At 25.3% G+C, this 19,477-nt stretch overlaps 1 protein-coding gene across 9 annotated transcripts in view; it reads left to right on the top strand.

The window, feature by feature from the left end:
- LOC105255494 (octopamine receptor beta-2R) overlaps positions 1-19,124 on the top strand; it is a 50,499-nt gene extending 31,375 nt beyond the window's left edge. For 4 of the 9 annotated variants that reach the window (XM_011264803.3, XM_011264802.3, XM_011264801.3 and 1 more), the window contains 3 exons: positions 14,939-16,240; positions 16,552-16,782; positions 18,907-19,124. In XM_011264803.3, the coding sequence (XP_011263105.1) occupies positions 15,246-16,240; positions 16,552-16,782; positions 18,907-18,997 (1,317 nt within the window). In that variant the 5' untranslated portion in view covers positions 14,939-15,245 and the 3' untranslated portion in view covers positions 18,998-19,124. Of the gene's footprint in view, positions 1-14,938; positions 16,257-16,551; positions 16,808-16,942; positions 16,983-18,906 lie in introns of all 9 variants that reach the window. The other 5 variants (XR_003122604.1, XM_020028864.2, XR_003122603.1 and 2 more) reach the window with 5 other exon arrangements.
- Positions 19,125-19,477: the final 353 nt, after the last annotated feature.

Raw genomic sequence — 19,477 nt, 5'->3', positions numbered from 1 at the left:
TCGATAGAAACGCAGCACACTGATATTATCTTAGAACTTAGGGATCTGATTATATAAATATTTAAGATGTCGACTAATTAAAAACAATTATGAGGTTGATATAATAATCGTATAAATATGTATATATTTAATAATATCAATAATATCAATATTTTAGACTATAACAATCAATTCAGATTGATACATGTAAGCTATATATTGAGGCGTCGCATTCAAGTAATGGTTAATTGTTATTTTTTTACTTTTGATTTTTTTATTTTAATCATAACTACGTATTTATCTGTTTAAAACTTAAATTTTATCAGTCTTCCAAATGTTGAATTTCTGATGAGAGAGATATATATTTCAAAGTCAATTTAATCAATAATCATATATTAAGAACAGAATATTTTTAAATGTAATGCTATATATGTACGTAAACGCGCATATAAATGTATATTTAAGCATTTTCTACGAAATAAATTAATGTATTTATTTAATTCTAATAAATAGAAGTATATTAAAAGTTTAAAACATGGAAGAGAGAAAAAATGCAATTAATAATAATAAAGTTTTTTGGTAGAAGATGTGGGATTTATTTTCGAAGTTTGTGCAGATCTTTTAATTAAGTCTTGTATATATATATATATATATATATATATATATATATACATAAATCTTTTGTATATATCATATTTTGTATATTCACTTTTTCACATTATATCAAAAATAGCAGAGATATTTCTGTGATTTTCTATTTTTGATATAATGTGAGAAAATAAATAAAATGTGTAAAGATATTTAATTGTTAAATTAGATAAAATTAAATGATTAAATGATTAAATTAGGCAGTTAAATTAGATAAAATGTCTTATATGTATGAGATTGGTGACATATTATTGCTTTTGATTTCAAGCGGTTTAAAAAATATATTGTTTTTGAATATAAATCAATAAAATAAGTAACTATTGAAGAAGAGTATTGCTTTCTTTTGACATAATTTAATGCATCTTGATGTGATCGTTTGTTGCACGTTATCACAATATTCTATTTCAAATGTGCAGAATGTGAAGGCTTAGTGAGTTGGCATTTACAGCTAACAAAGAACATCCTGGCAGCATGATTTGAATCGTTTAATTTAAGCGCGTTTACATAACTCGAGTACATGTGAATAGTTGACTAGTATCGTGGGAAGTAGTTGAATTTTTCTTGCTTTTTAGATTTTTTTTTGTGCGCGCGAATGATCACACATAGCATGAATGCATAAGAATTTTAAAGGACGTTTTTGAAATAAACATGTATCAAATATAAGAACTAAGCTCGCGAATGAGGCTGCTTGTCCAAAAGTAAACACTTGTTTATGACAACGTTACTTATAAAAATATACTGAATGTTGACATTCATATGTTACGGAATGGAATATGATCTTAAGCAAAATCTTCTTGTTCATTTCGACTATGTCTGGCTTTTTGTGGTTTATCTCTCCGTTGCTGTGTATGTTGTATTTTAAAACAATCCAATTTATCTCGCTTTCAGTTTGTGTTGTATTCTAAAATAAACTAACTTATTTTGATATTTCTTGCTGCACTTTTTTGCTATCTCTGCTTATAGTATTATGTTTATAGCATTTTCTTCTAAAGAAGGATTTTATTCTTAGTCTGTTTTTCTCTGATTTATTTTACGATATTAACAATCTAGTAAACAATCTGCGTATTTTGAATAAATATTTGAAGTTATGCATCAGAATAAACATACATATATAAAGCTACATTTTCGGATTGAGACTTTGATTATTTACATTTGTATAATAATAGAAGAATAGAAATAATAGAAGAATAAATATCAAGAAAAAAAAGATTATAATTTATTAAAATGTGAGTATTTTTAATTTTTTTATATATCAATTATTTGTTTAAATTTTAATACACTTATGAGCTTAAGTAAAAGTATATCTGAAATATCTAAATTATCATTGTTTTTCATGTCTCTCATTTCCTCTTTTTTATCTTTATAAAATAGGTCTGCAATTATATTAAACTAATATTTTTCATGTTTAAAAATGTTTATACTGTTCAATGTAATAGGAATTTAAATTTTTAAGATGCACTCACGATCTGGATGACTTTTTATTGCTATTATACTACCCATAAAAAGCACCTGTCTGTTAATATTATCGCGCACAAAGTAAAGTGTACTTGACAGAAATAATACAAATGATAACAAAAGTTTAAATTTCAAAATTTTTTCAATAAATTTTATTCTGTTAAATCGACAATATCTCGTCTGGCACAATTCAATCATCTGATTTGACTTTCATGCCAGAACAACAACTGCTACAGATTAAAATGTCAGTAAAAACTGATAAAGATCATATAAATATGGTGTGCGCCAACGATAATTCGCGGTTGTTAGTTATTATCGCGAACTTGAAACGAATGCACTTGAAGGTTGGTCGAAGATGATAGTGCAAGAGAGTCGCGTAAAAGTGATAATACCTAAGAAAGAAGAGCTGTAAAACCAAATATAACTTAATGTTAATACATTTTTCGTGATATTAATATGTATAATACGTTTAGTTATTGTGAATTGTGATTAATATAAAATTATCTATTTACATATTGAAATAAATATTTTTAAAAAAGTAAGTATTTTAAAGAGCTGCGCTAAATAATTATGAAATACATATTGTGAAATACATATTACAATGTTGATTATAATATATTTTGTAGAAAAGACATAAGCGTAAGTTACTCGGGAATATGAGATCTTAAATTAACTATTATGCAAATACGCTTATAAAGACTAATTAATTTTACGAAGCATATTATGAGAATAATAACTAAGACAAAGTTCTGATTTTACATTGAATAATTGATTATTCAGGGAAAGTAGATGCATGCACGCTTTTATATTAAGAAAGATGGGGGCAAAATAAAATATTTAATATTGAACTATAAATTATAAGGTAAAAATATATAAGATTATAAGTCAATAAAATAAGTTATTTGATTACTCTTTAGCAATAACACATAACGAAAAATATAGAAAAATTAAAAAACACATAAATTAATTTAAAAAATTAAAAAATTCAAAGATTTATCTTGTTCTCTTCCATAAATGAAATGTTCTATCTATAGAGAAGCTACATAATGCTTTATTTAAAAAATAATAAAAATATAATAATGCAATATACATACATAATATGAATAAGTATATAAGTATATTTATTAAACATAATAATAAATAAATATATTTTTTAATTTATATGTAATTTTTTATTTGTGATATAATTTATAACATTCATCGTTATCATTTTCAATTCAATTGCAGTTGTGCGCTCATTTTTTGTATTTGCTGTAAACCATTCGACTTTAATATAATATAAAATGTAGGTCATAACAATAAAGACAAACTGCACTCTTGTTTTTGTTTTCATCGATATACTGAATTTTGTCTTTCTTCATATTTTATTTCTTTTTTTCTTTTTTCAGTTTCAACTTTTTCTTTATCTGAGATTATTTTCTGTGTTTTCTGTTTTTATTTTATCAATTTTATCAATTTTATTACAAATGATTTTATCATTCAATTTATAAAGTACAAATATACAGGAAATATTATTGAATGTCTCATTAAACATTAAATATCGTTTACATACACACACACACACACACATACACACACACACACACACACACACACACACACATATCTAATTTTAAAATTATAAGTATCAAAAAATAAAAATTTATCTTACATTTTATCTCGTGTTTTGGACGCTTGAAAATTTTAAAATATACAGCTTTGCATATATTTTCAATTTTTTACACAAAGCGAAATTACCTGTACACTTCCTTGTTGTTTGGATGCGAAAAAGGATCTAAAAATGCTCAGTTCTTTATAAATTTTTAATTATTCAAGCAAAACGAGACATATCATATCCCCCTATCATATTTTCCTTTTATCTTTTGTACCTTTTCTAGGCAATAGACATTGTTTTAAAAAGGTATTGTGTGGAAAATCGAAAACGTATATAGCATTTTAGATTTTTCAATCTTGTTCTACATCCAAAGTAACGATGTAGAGAATTTCGTTTTGTGTGGATAATCGAAACTACGCAGAATTGTACGTCTTTAACTTTTGAATATAAATGTCAGGTGATATAAAATGAAACTCGCTTTTCATTCAAAACTTATACAGAATTATACACATTTTTTAACTTTTCATTTAAAGTACTGAACTATTCTTAAATTTGTCATTACGTGTTTTAGATGATTTTTTTTCTTTTGTTAACTTAAAGCATTAATTGTCCATTGGTGATAAAAGAAAATATATATACATAAAAACTCTTAAATCTTATCATGACTGAAGATTAAATCGCTCGTTTTTCGTTACTCGTGAATATATGTAACAAATATTTTTCTTTAGCCAAAATGTAATAAATTTTTTTTGATACTAGGTACATCGTGAAGTAAAAGAGACTTCGGAGATTTCAAAGAGGTTTTTCTTGTAACCGGTTTTTATATGCAAAAGAGACACTAGAGATTATCGAATGTGCTTTCATTCTTATCGATAAATATGTTATAAGGGTGTTAAAAGAGTGTATAAGAATATTAAAAGAATGTAATCATATAATGTGTCAATATTATATAAAAATCTGTAAAATAACATATAATACTATTAAGATCAAATAAAAATAAATTTATAAAAATACAGCTATAAAAAATATTTAACGAAACATAAATTGTATCAATTAAATTAATCATTTGTATTTAATACTAGCTGGATAGAATCTTAAGATTTTACCTAAGACATTTGAACGATTTTGAATATAAAAATAAATGATAAATAACCTACAGAATCTTCAAAATTTTAATCATTATTAAATCATTATTAATAAAAAATTATATACATATAATCGTTAATAAATATAAATTTATGTATTAACAATAAGTAAGATTTAATGTAGAAAGATGATATAAAGGATTCAACATTGAATAAATAATATATAGATATTAATACATATAACAACGTTCTTTAGAATTATAGGAATAATATTATTGAAATATGAACATTTTAAGAAAATACATTATTAAAATATATAAATAATTTTTGTCCAAATTATTTTTTTAACAATTATTATTAAAAATAGATGTTTAAAAATATAAGAAGACCAAAAAATAAAAATAAATTAAAAAATAGAATGTTTAAAGTAGACAAATTAAGATAGTTTATTAAAAGAGCTAACTCTCTCTTAAAATTAAATCTGAAATTAATTCGTCTATCCAAGTACTCTAATATTTGTCTATTAATTTATAAGTGATTTTGTAGAAGATCGACACAAACAATAATTAAAACGTAAAATATTTTTAAATATTTTTTTTAAATATTAGCTTTTTGAACGTTTTGAGTTATTTAAAATGATTCTTAAATGATCTTTAAATATTTTTAAATGCCTTAGAAAATGTTTAACAAATGAGAATGATATCACAATTTTTGAGAAATAGTCTCTTTTAATTTTCACATATCTTTTTCTTGAAAATTATTAATATAATTTTGATTATTTTGTTCAATTTATTCTATATTTAGATAAATAACTTGGTTTTAATTAAATATCGATGAACTCTATCGTGCGATATATAAAAATTATTTTAGAAAGAAATTTTATAACATTTTATATATTTTATAACTGGAGAGATATGTATTTTTTTTTAATATTATATTGTTCATATACCACTATGTTTCTCTCTTGTTATTATTTTTGCAAATTTGAAATTTAGGAAAAGAATTAGAAGGAGAGAACTAAATGTCAAACCATTCATGTGGAACAATAATGCTTTGCAAAATCACATTTTTGAAAAATGAGTTTTAAACATTGTATTATATGGATTTGGAATATAATACGTGATAGCTTTTCTTACTTTATGTCTTCATACGCTATAAGTTGAACAAATTAAATATTTCTAATAGCGTGCATGCATGACGTGTAATGTATTATATAACATATAATAAATACCTTATACATATATGTATAAATAAGTAATATTTATAGCAATATTATGTTTAAACAGGAAAATTGAGAAGAAATACATTAATTTGAGAAATACATTAAATTTGTTTGAATAATCGAAAAGTTGTTTTAAACGAAAAACATATGTAAGAAATATATGTCCGTTTATATGTTATATAATATATTCGAAATTTTATTCACGTAACATATATGTATATATTATCGAAATATAGCTTATTAATATAGGAAAACTTTTCAATAAAAATTATTAAAATTTTCAAAATTTTCTTGAAATAAATGATGTATTTTATAACTAAATTTTAATACTAAATTTTTGATATTACCGTATTGAATATTTATATCGGCCCACGTCCCGATTGAACGCAGAATCTTCTAATTGGTCAATCACGCCTGGTCTAGTGAAAAGAGCATTGATTGCTGTGAATGGTTATTTCTAATCGGGATATGTATTAATAGAATGCTTTCACCATGTCTCTTGGGCTTTATTGAAGATAATATTTGTAATATATATTGAAACATGGAAATTAATTAATTAAATTTTATAATATAAAAAATTGTTTATTCCTAATTGGTGCATATTTATAATGTTATATTTATAATGTTATCCTTTGCGATATCCCTTTTACGGGACACCATTAACGTTCAAACAATACTTTTCTATTATTTTTTTTTTAAACGTATGAACTTGCGGGCTTTCTTTAGTTTTGCAAAAATAATATCATCTTAATATACATACATATATATATAGAATGGCAATTAGAGAATTATTGAAATTATTCAATTGTTATTTGAGAACAAATAAAAAATAATAGATACGTGACCAAACAACAATTTATTATTTATTTTTCAATATAAACACTTTTAATTATTCTGCCCATAAAAAACGTTCTTCAAAAAGTTTAATAATATTAAATAATAAAATATTTTTGGATACAGTTGTATAATATAAGTTCAATTTAAGAAAAAAAGTTGGGAAATATTGTTCGATAAAATTAAAATTTAGCTTTTAAAGTTCAACTTATTGAAAATGTCGATATATTCAATAACGGATAAAGAATAAATAACTCCACAGAAATGTTTTATATATATATACATATATATAGTGCTGTTTTGCTGTGTATGTTAATAAAATTGCATTATAAATCAATGTGATGTTTTTCTGTTGAAACAACGAACTGTTTGAAAAATTAGCAGATGAAAATATTTCAAGCTAAAACGATGATATTTATATTGTCGGATGACTTATGTGTGTGCTATTCATATTTTATTGGAAGCTTTTGGCACAAGCAATATGAGAGGAGAAGAAAAAGAGAAACATAGGGGAAAAAATATCGCGAATATTAAATTTTAAAAGATTATGCGTATCTTCTTGTGCTGACAAATTGAGAAGTTTGCGAGCTTGTTGGTAAATAGACGCTTGTTTAAAAAATAAATAAGAAAGAAAGTGACAAAATTTATCAGATAATACAACACAACAAACAACTTCTAACAAAAATAAAATTTTGACAACATTGTCTACACAGATGATATGTGCATTTCTCTCTTTATAAATTGAAGATCTTAAATATATTAACATGTCATTGTTATTCACATAGAGTCAGTAATAAAAGAATCTGAAGCATTTTAATTACTGGAAAACTGCCATTATAATAAAGCCCTATGTTATAAAATAACTTTAATAAGATTGGAAAATACTGATGGTTTTCTTTTAGTCTTTTATTTAAGAATCTTAAGACTGTTTGGAAAAATATTTTCCAAATTTTTAGAAACTTGAAAAATATATAAATTGTTCAAAATTTTATTGGAATTCAATAGCCGAATATTCGAGCATTATTCATCAAAATTTAATTATCATTATGTTAGTTTTGTTCGAATTATAGATACTGCTCGAAAGTTTAAAACACAAAATATTTCTACTTCAAACTTTAAACAATTTACGCTCGCAATTTATTAAAGTTTATATTTGGGTTTTATTAAAAATAAACTCGAGGAATTCTTGCCGATAGATGCGTGAACGTTTCTAATTTTGTAATGTTCTGACGAGACGCCGACAATTATCCAATTTATTAATTTCGTGACACATTTGATGATTTGCGCAACTACGATACACACTGCCCTCGGAAATGCGAGAAATTTTCATTACGAGTGGAACGGTAAGGCACGAGACCGACTTATCATTGATCTTTCGAATTCCACAAAGTCTGTCCTTGGCCAACCTTAGCGTTGAGAATTCTACTTATATTCAGCAGACAATTGCGTGCGATTTACATACTCGGCATTGTTACGTGATGCGATCCTCTGCATAGATGTGCAATATGTTTTCCACGCACAATTTTTTTCGTAGATTTATACATTCTAAATATGCAAAATTTTCCTGAAAATATTAAAAAAGAGACATATTATGTTATGTTTGTAAATAATAAAATGATATCGAGTATATAATTTGTATATGTATATTTATATATCCCCAAACAGCAAATGCAATGTTTGTTGACGATTTTTCCATACATTCTTAAATAAGGCATTCGCCATTACATAATTAAAAAAGATATAACGAACGAGAGAAAGATAATATGAGAGAATTAATAAGAGTGAAAGATAAGAATAATATATAATTGTGTAAAACACCACGATTTCTTTATCCCGTGAATAAAGTGAAAATTCCAATATTATCTTTTATCTTATTTACAGAACCTTGCATTGTTACTTTCTCTACTTCTATATTAGAGAAAATAAAATTTGCGCATGAAAGCAGGAATAGAGAAACTTAGATGTGTGTATATACGAGAGAAAGAGAGAGAGAGAGAGAGAAAGAAATATAACATTTTTTAAAAACATTTTTTAAAAACTTACGATTCGATCTTATGCATATTACTTATCAATTTTCATCTATATGTTCTATTTATTATTACGATATATTACGATATATTACTCTATATTAAACCTATATCTTCCTTTCATAAAAAATTTTTATAATTATGTTTATTTTTCGTATTATTTTCATACTTTGTGTAAACACAAAGCTAGTTATGATTTTTCTCATTCGATCACAATCCTTTTTTAGAACCTTAATTTCGCGCAATCAGTGAGATTTCATCCTAAAAAACATATTATTGCAATTAGGTTAAAATTTTTATCACTGAGGAATTATTCTGTGATTTTTGATTGATTATAATCTCCTGATTATATGAAACATATGAATGCATTAACAATTTTTCTTAATTCTCCTTAATCCCTATTAACACGATTATGCTCACCATACTATCACGCATTCTTTGTAATTCTTTCTTTATAAATAATAAAATGATGGAAAACATAAATCAGTCGTTTTTATAAAATCTTTGACTTTAAAAAATCTTTAATGACAATGTATATCATTTTTTTATCAAGGATTACATACATATACAATATTATAAATAATTCAACAGTTTAATTTCTTAAAACAGAAAGAAAACTTAAAATATTTTATTATAATTAATTAATTATTCTTAAATATTTTTTATAAAATGTTGACATTAACTTACAGCTCACAAATTATTTTTTTAACATATTACATTATAAAAGATACAATTCTTAGTAATATATACTTTGAATTACGTGGTGTAGTTACTCTATTAATTTTTAAGATATGCAACTTTGAAATATATTGTAGAAATAAAATTTTTAAAAAAATTTATATTACAATTACTTTAAGATTAAGATATGTTTTCAAGATTATGATTCCTAATAACTTCCAAAATATATCATACAGCATTTAAGAGAGCGGGGCTCTCTACATCCTTGACAAAATTCAAACTTAATCCAAACCTATATACATTTCTTATTTTAAATTAAAATTAGCTTTGGATTAAGTTAGAATATTTTTGAGATGAAAGAAGGTGCATAAGGAAAGGGGCCCTTTTCCCGTCTACATGTTTATTTATATATAAATATTGATTTATTATTTTAAATAAATAATAAAGCATGTAGATAAAATTAGCAAAATGATACAGTGACTATACATGTACATATATATATATATATATATATATATATATATATCATTATCTATATATTATTATAAAATCTATATATTATTATTAAAAAATTAATAATAATATATAGATTTAATAGCTCTTTTTATTGCTCTTTATATATATTTATTATTTATTATTTTCTATTCTATTATTTAGATAAAAATGGATGACGTATATAATGTATAATATGTTTAGTATATCTAATTTAATTTAAAAATAAGCAACTAATTTATTCAAATCCATATAAAAACTTCTTTAACTTTACCACAAATTTTAGAAAAAATGAAACATGTAAATTATATTTCCATATTTCATTTAATTTTGTCGCAGTATTTAATATTCGATAGACTACTTGAATATTTATATTATTCGATTGCAAGTAGTTGTGCAGAATATTTTATTTTCGAATCAATTTTTCATTAAATGAAAAACGTTCTCGTTTTTATTTTCTTTCACTTTGATGAAGTTACATTATCACGAGGTCATCGCGTTAAGAAAGGGCATCCCGTGGAATGGGAAAAGCATTCTAAATGCATCATGGCGCAGCGTGTGCAAAAGGCAGACATATTTCAACTACTGTGGATCGCGATGCATGTATGCTCTGTGCAACTGAGAACGAATATAACCAAAAAAATTTATGTGAGCATAAATAATGTTGCTTTGGGAGAACATTGCATATTTTTCATATGGCACTATCTGTTTCTATACAAAGTCACTATGCACCGGACTTAAAATATAATTCATGAACTGACGTGTACGATTTTTATGTGTACATAAAAGTGAATTTAAATAAAATACAAATATAATAGAAGGACGTCTTTGTATGTTTCATACATCTAATCTCTGTAAATTTAAATTCTTATTAATTATTATATTTTGCTAATACCTAAAATAATAAACAACATTTAAATATTATTTATAATTATTTAAATATCATTGAAATAATTTTTAAATATAATACGTATGAGAAAATTATATAAAAAATTTTTAATATTATTTTATATAATATTTTAAAACATTTGTTAAATATTTTATAATAAATAAAAAAGTATACTCGTACATATACATATACATACACGTGCATGTGCGGATTGAAACGAAATCATTGCACGTATAGTCACATATTCAATATGCGACTTTTATGAATATATGCCCTAAAAACAGCATTGCTTGTATGAGTGCCCTTTAATAATCCCTCTTTTGTGGAGCATCGCAGAAAAAAAATGGTTCAGAACTTTTCGATTTATTTTTCAGGAATAACGTTATATGATTCATGAACATGAATTATAATTGAAATGCAAAATAAATAAACGGGAGAGGGATTCTGTGCTCTACATTGGATCTAATCTAAAATTAGGAAAGAGAATGTTGCTTCTTCTCCTTTTATACATTTATTTTTTCATGTAAGATAGAATTTACTTTGCGAAAAGAAATTGCAGGCTCATGTAGAATCCATGTTTCGTTCGTACATTCACCTTTCAATTTTTGATATTTTTAAATATTTTATATAAAGACTGTGTTTGTCTAAGTATATGTAGAAAGTTCGAGTAATAATATTCAAATAAACTGTGTCCAATATTGACTTTTTTATTACAGTTTTCCTCGCTTTACACAAACTTTCGTTAATAATTTTCTAATAAATAATGTAAAAACCTAAAATTCTTTCTAAAATTATCTAGAGTCATGATTTTAATAAAATATTTATATGTCAAAATCAAAGTTATTGAACTAGTAACATTAATAATCAAAATATTAATTAATTTTTTATATTATACATATATAATATTTACAAAATATTTAATAAAATATATATATAGAAGAAAGAGAAATATACCACATATACATCATAGCATATTGGTATAAACTTCAGAAGTAGAAGGTTATTATAAGATTTAAAAATTGATATAAAATCAAAAAGTAATACTTTAATCGCTGAAAATACATGTCCCTTCTTTTATTTCTGATCTTTTCTAGATATTATATATTTTTATACATTTTTATTTTCAATCTTTTTTCAAAATGGCATATAAATCTGGAATATATATATATATATATATATATATATATATATATATAGAAATATAATTTTTTTATCTATGTTAATGCATTGTTCGTAATTTACAACAACTTAAAAACTTTTATATAACCATAACTTAATATTGGCTGATCGAACTAAACAACTGAAACTTATTGTATATTAAAGTATATTAAAGTTGAAACTTGTTATATATAGGGGCAGTTTTACAATTAAATTTCATTACAAAAGTTCCCTTCTTTTCACTATATATAACGCGCTATGGCAATCACCATATTTTTGATCATACTTTATACTTGAAATAGGATTCATTGACCGTAAGATTATATTCTCAATCACGTTAAATTATTTAGTTTCATATGGAAAAACATGTTCCCCTTTATACTATTTCTTGTAACATTTACTATGATAGATATTAAATAATGTAAGTTTAATTGCAATAATTATTTAATTAAGTAAATCAAATTTTTTATTTACTATCTCATAAAATTATACATTAAAATAATTAAACGTATTTTTTAAAACGCATAGAGAAGTATATAATTATATATATTTTTAAAAGAGAAAGAGAGAGAGAAAGAAATATATATAATTAGAATATTAAAAATATACATATAATTAGATTAAAAATATATAATATATATATTTTTCTGTCCCTTTCTCTCTTTCACTTTTTTTCTTTTTTTCTTTCTTCTCCTTTGCGGAAGGAAAACTGTTCGCGATCAAGATGAAGATAGCATGAAATTTCTGTCATAAATTTAATCAAATATTCACATTTAATCAAACCTCTTGCGTTTATAAATTAGCTATTTTTTTAATAAAACAAAATTTTATCAAGAATGTATATCGTATCTTTTTCTCATGTGATTTTACGTGATGTAATTTATAAGATCGGCACGCGCTTATTAAAGAATAAAAATATGATCTTTTTGATAATGACAGTTTTTCTTCTATTGTTTTCTTTAGGACTGACCGATACTACCGTCAGAATAATTGACTTAAATGTACCGCAAAAATAGTGGATTATAAATTACACGGTCTTGACAAGAGTACACTTGACACAGCACTGTCGCTACATGACTATTATACAGAGGAAGAGACAGAAAGACACGGAGAAGGGAGAAACAGTGACAAAGAGAAATGGTGAGCAAAAGGTGGGGAAAAAAGAGGACATTCCATTGAAGATTGCCAGTTCTCTTCCGACGTGTCCTCATTTTGAATAGAAACGAATGGAAAACTGCCGTACCAACTGATATGCAAATCTCGAAGGAATTGCAACAATCGAAGTGGTTATATGCCAAAGGATCATTTAATTATATAAATTTGTCTGTGTATTGCATCTTAAATCATCTAAATTCATTTATTAGTTGTACGACATCAATAATTTGTTGTAATTGTAAAAATAGAAAACATATCATAAGAAAGAGAAAAAGAAAAATGACAACAATAAAAAATTTGATAATAATTTTTAAAATTTTAATGATTTTACATATATAAATTTTTAATAATTTCAACAACATAATATTTTTAATAATATTTTTAATATTTTTAATAAACATGTAAATTTTTAATTAATCCGTGTAAATGTACTTAAAAAATTTTATTTTATTTATTAATAATATTTATAAAAATTGATTTTTTGTATATGCGTATCTGAGAAAATTTAGAAGTATAAAAATTTGAAAAAAATCGTAAGAGAAATCCGAAGAAAATCGTTTATTTATATTTCTAATTACATGATATAATTTCATTTAGTTATATATTTATTAGACTAATCCTGTAATTTATGTATCTTCAATAAAATGCTTTTCTGTACAATCACTTTCAATTTTTATTACACTTATTTAAATGTTAGAAAATAATTAAAATGATGTTCTTTTACAAATAATGAGAATGAAAATAATTTGTTAGCATCAATTTAGACGAATAAAATAGGTAATTTTAAAGCTGTAATTTTTTGTTAAAGATTATTCAACATTGTTATGGATTATTGCGGCATTGTGAGTAAATGTGTCATGCAAGAAGATTTACTCTTGGGTCGTCACATTTCGTTTCCAATTCTTTTGTTAGATGATTCAACGTTTCGTAACTTGTTTGTAGTACACTGTATTTACAGTTAGTCTTTCTGAGATAAATTTTTATAATATCTTTTTAAAATAATATCTTTTTAAGAACAAATGAGATTTGATTTTTAGACATATTTTTTGCAACTTTTAAATTTCAATTTTTACGTTTCCCAAAATAATTTATATCAATTAATATACAAAATATTTGACTTATTGTCAGGTATTATTTTATTTCTATAAACTATTTTTGTGCATTACCCGAATTGTGTTTCAAATTTACATCTTCCACCTTAAAATTTAATTGCTATTTGCAAACTTAAATCTGATGATAAAACATAATTTAGAAATGCATAAACTCATTAAATATATACTATAATGTATAATATGTATTATATAATATATAATATATAATTTCTGTTTTATCTTTATTATATAAATAGAAATTTAAATTCATAAAAATTTGATGAATTTTAATTAATAAAGATTTTAAGATGTTTGAGTTGACACAATTCAATAATGTTAATGTAAAATATTAAAAGAAAACTTCTAATAATCCTACCGCGGCATTAAAGATAATGAAATATTTTTCGAATATTTTGTAAAACAAAATGGTTTTATCGCTACTATAATTATATGCCGATTCTTTGTCGCATTTAAATTAAATATCTTGTGAGCACTTTTTAATAAAAATGATTTTTTGAAATTACATTTATGAATTTTATAATCATCTACTCGCTTGTATCACAATACTTTTTGTAGATTAAAAAGAATTCTTTGATTTTCTTTTAAAAATATCCTTTTTTCTCATTTACAGATCCAGAAGAGTGCATGCGTGACAGCAAAATAAGATGCTAGAAATGAGCTAAAACTTTTTTACGAGGCGTCTCTTATGAGTCGTGAATCTCACGGCAATTATGTTGACAAACAAGGCTAAGAAAAATAAATTTGTAAGAAAGGAACATTCTTTTTCTCGAATCAACAATGAATGTCTGCCTTGCACGTCGATTGGTTGGGACTTCCGTCACCTAAAGTCATCTTCTCGGAACTCTTCCGTTTGACCGAGAGGATAAACCAAAGTGTGGTCGACGCTCGGTGACGGCAGGGACCGTCATTGAGCGAGGATGACCACAAAAACGACATTCGATCCAACGGAAATCTCTTCATTCGATATGACGTCGATGCTGGATGTCACTTCGACTGAGGAGGATCCTTACGTCAATAACACTGAAGTCAACGTTGCGGAGATCAATTGGCCGGATGTGCCATCAGCCGTCGTGAAAGTCTGCATCCTTGGTTCAATCATCACTACGGCTTTGTTCGGTAATCTTCTTGTGATGGTGTCCGTGATACGACACAGAAAACTACGAATCATAACGAACTACTTCGTGGTCTCGCTAGCATTAGCGGACATGCTTGTGGCGATGTTTGCAATGACCTTCAATGCTAGCGTTCAGATAACTGGCAAGTGGCTCTTCGGCTATTTCATGTGCGATGTCTGGAATTCTCTGGATGTATATTTCAGCACTAGTTCGATACTTCATCTAATGTGTATCTCAGTGGATCGATATTATGCAATCGTGAAGCCGCTTAAGTATCCTATTAACATGACAAAAAGAGTGGTAGCATTTATGCTGCTCGCTTGCTGGCTAGCGCCAGCTATTATTTCCTTTGTGCCAATCTTTTACGGTTGGTACACTACGGAAGAGAACAGTGTGCATAGGCACAAGCACCCAGAACTATGCGAATTCAAAGTCAACAGAATATACGCCATACTTTCATCGAGTATATCCTTTTGGATACCATGCACCATTATGATTTTCACTTACTTTGCAATATTCAAAGAGGCTAATAAACAAGAAAAGCAGATGCACAGCAGAATGGGCAATGCTATGTTACTTAGTCATAGACCGAGTAAAGATCTTAATAATTTAAACGGAGAACTGAATAGTGGCGGATCATCGAAAACGCTAACATTGAATGAGATTAATACTGAACATTTGCACACTCCCACGAAAGATAAACACATGATGAAAATGAAAAGGGAGCATAAAGCGGCAAGAACATTAGGTATTATTATGGGTACTTTCATCCTCTGTTGGCTGCCATTTTTCCTCTGGTACGTGGGTCCAAGTGTGCGTTGGTATATGAATTTTGATATGTTAAATTAATCTTTTCTTCCTTCCCATTGTTCCTATTGTATCATCATTAACGAATTATTAATGAATTTATTATTCTGTGGAAAATTTACATTGATAAAACAAAGACGGTTAAAAAAATATTTTTCAAAAAGTTATTAAACATATCCAATAGAATTTTTTTTATATATGTATATACATACCTACAGAAATCCAGCATAAACTTGAAATTAATTATTTTTGTACTAAAATTTGTACAAATAAATAATTTTTAATTTGGTACAATTATCAGGTACGTTACTACGGCGTTATGCGGCCAAAGCTGTCCGTGTCCCGATATCGTGATCGCGATCCTCTTCTGGATTGGATATACAAACTCGGCATTGAATCCATTGATCTATGCGTACTTTAATCGTGACTTTCGAGAAGCGTTTAAAAACACGCTACAGTGCGCTTTTTGTTCGCTCTGTAAACGCGAACCGTCGGACCTCGAAGCGCTGGACTTCCGTCGACCATCCCTCAGGTACGATCTGGTCTAACACCTGAAGGTATGCATTCATTCTATCGCTTTATCTTTTCAAATTTAATTGCATCATGTTGCTATATTTGTCACTTGATAATACAAAATGTTTCTTTCTTGATGTATCAGAAATCAATTAACAAGTTGCTATCATTTATAATAGATAACAATATTACTCCGGATGTTGAGCAACAATTACATATGTATGTAAAGCTTAAATTATTTATATGTACACTTATACATATATTTTTAAATTTTTTCTTATATAACACTTGTAATTTTTTTTATTCAAATTTTAATTTATTATTATACCTCATGCATACATTATGCGTTTTAACATATGCATCTATTTTTTTGTCTTGCAATTATTCACATAAAAGTATTTTTAAATTTGTAAACTTTATATAGATTCACGTACTTCTTTCATAAATAATACCATGTATTATAATCATTTTCTATTCTCTAAAAAATTCTAATAATGTTGTATATTTAAGTATATATTTGTAAAGTTGTTAATGAATTGTAAATTTTGAACTTCATGTTGTATTTGAAAATTTTTGCTATCTATCATAATCATGTCTCTGTTATAATATCTAGTTTTATATCTTTTTTTTTTTATAACATACAATAAAAAAATACATTTACATAATTTCATTAAATACAGATTAAAAATATTATTAAGAAAGAATAAAATCAATAAAGCAAAATTATTAAATTTATTTTGATTTTATTTAATATGATTTTATTTAAATTCTATTTTTTAATTATATTTTTTAAATTATAATTATTTTATAGTTACTATCATATTGCATGCGAAATTATGCAAAAATGTACATTTTCCATTATAAACTGTAAATTTATTTACTCTATAAAGCTTTAATGAAATTTAATGAAATTTAATCTATAACTTAATCGTGCATATCTCTGCAATTATTTTTTGAAACGGCACAGAAAGTCTGAATATTATGACATATAATTACATTATGATTATAAATACAATCAAAATATGTGTATTAATTTTTCAAAAATCATTAAACAATTAATTAAGACTAAATAAAAATATTTTAACCTTTATCTAATTAAAATAATCAATATTATAATAATATATAAATTTAATGGCATACACACACATTGAGAGAAAGAGAAAAAGAATTATTAAAATTAGATTTCGTAATTTGAATGATATTCATCATATAAAAACAACATAAGATGTTAGATGTGTTTATGAAGGGCTTCAGAATTATTTTGTTATGATAACATTTATTATAATTTGTGAATCTATTAAATTATTGTACGATGCTTTATTGCTAATAGTAAGTAATTTACATACTAAATAATAAAACGATGAATATATACAAAACGATTAATATGAACACGAATTTATCTCAAGCATTTGTGAATCCAAGAAAGGATATCATTAAACTCATAAATTAAACCTATTTTAATCCGCATAGATGTATGGCGTCATGTATCTCCATTTTCATTCTCTGCGCCAATTACTTCATTATTCTGTTCAATTACATACACTGCGTATCTCATGCACAAGTTGCATCCGCAATGATGCACGATGACGACTGAACTGCAATAAACACACAAGAATAAACTGACAAGTAAGGATTATTAAAAATTAGGAACTATTTTATTTTTTTATTCCCAGTACAATTTATGGTAACACAATTCAACAATTGATATTTGTGTATATGATATTTAATACATTTTTACATTCTCAGTTTTTCACAATCAAGTTACAATAAAAAACATAGTTAAAATAAACGATTATTAGATATTGATCAGAAATATCGAATATTGATAAATATGTTATGCATCTGCATGTATTCGCAATTTTTTTATGTATAATATTTTTGTTACAATTTTTTAATAAAGCGTTTCCAAAACAATATTCATTTAACATTTTTTTTATCCATAGAATATAATAGCAAACTGCGATTGTTAAATTTGGGACTTCTATATATATATAAATATGTATGTATACATGTGTGTGTATGTATCAGTTTAAAGGATAAATGGATATTGTACAAAATTTCATTTTTATGTAACTTTGCGGAAGAAATTAATTTCGACCTTTAATTTTGATTCCAGATACAATAATGTTAATTCTGTTTCCAGATATGACGATCGTACTAAAAGCATATATTCGGAGACATACATGAAGCACATCGACCGACGAAGATCGAGTGAGTTTGGAAGCAGTCTTTGAGACAAAACCTGTAAACATTAGTGCATAAAACAGCATCTTTAAACACAATAGTACTGCAAACACATTTAATATGTACCACATATACATACGCGCGCACCAATACCAACATAATCATATACATGCATACATAAATTATATATATATATATATATATATATATATATATATATATAAAAGTTAATATGAAACAAATAAATCCCATCTAAATCTTCCGGCATTATACTAAATGGATGAAAACACGAAGAAGATAAAAAAAAGTCATCCTTTTTCTTATATATCGACGATAATTATGCGCGACATTACATTGCATGAAACTCGTATATGTGTGTTAGATACATATACATTATATCTTATTGCCAAAGTTAGTTTTTTTAAGCAAGCTTTCGTAGCCAATGAGAAGTGTGTCGTGTTTCGCGAGGATCAATAAAATCATGTCCGCGGAGGAAGGAAGGAGGTTCCGACTGAACGACTGAACATTGC

This window comes from Camponotus floridanus, unplaced genomic scaffold, assembly GCF_003227725.1.
Source record: "Camponotus floridanus strain SB8 unplaced genomic scaffold, Cflo_v7.5 scaffold18, whole genome shotgun sequence".
In the NCBI taxonomy this organism is placed as follows: domain Eukaryota; kingdom Metazoa; phylum Arthropoda; class Insecta; order Hymenoptera; family Formicidae; genus Camponotus; species Camponotus floridanus.
Note: the sequence above shows the minus strand (reverse complement) of the source record. Positions and strands in the feature narration are given on the sequence as shown.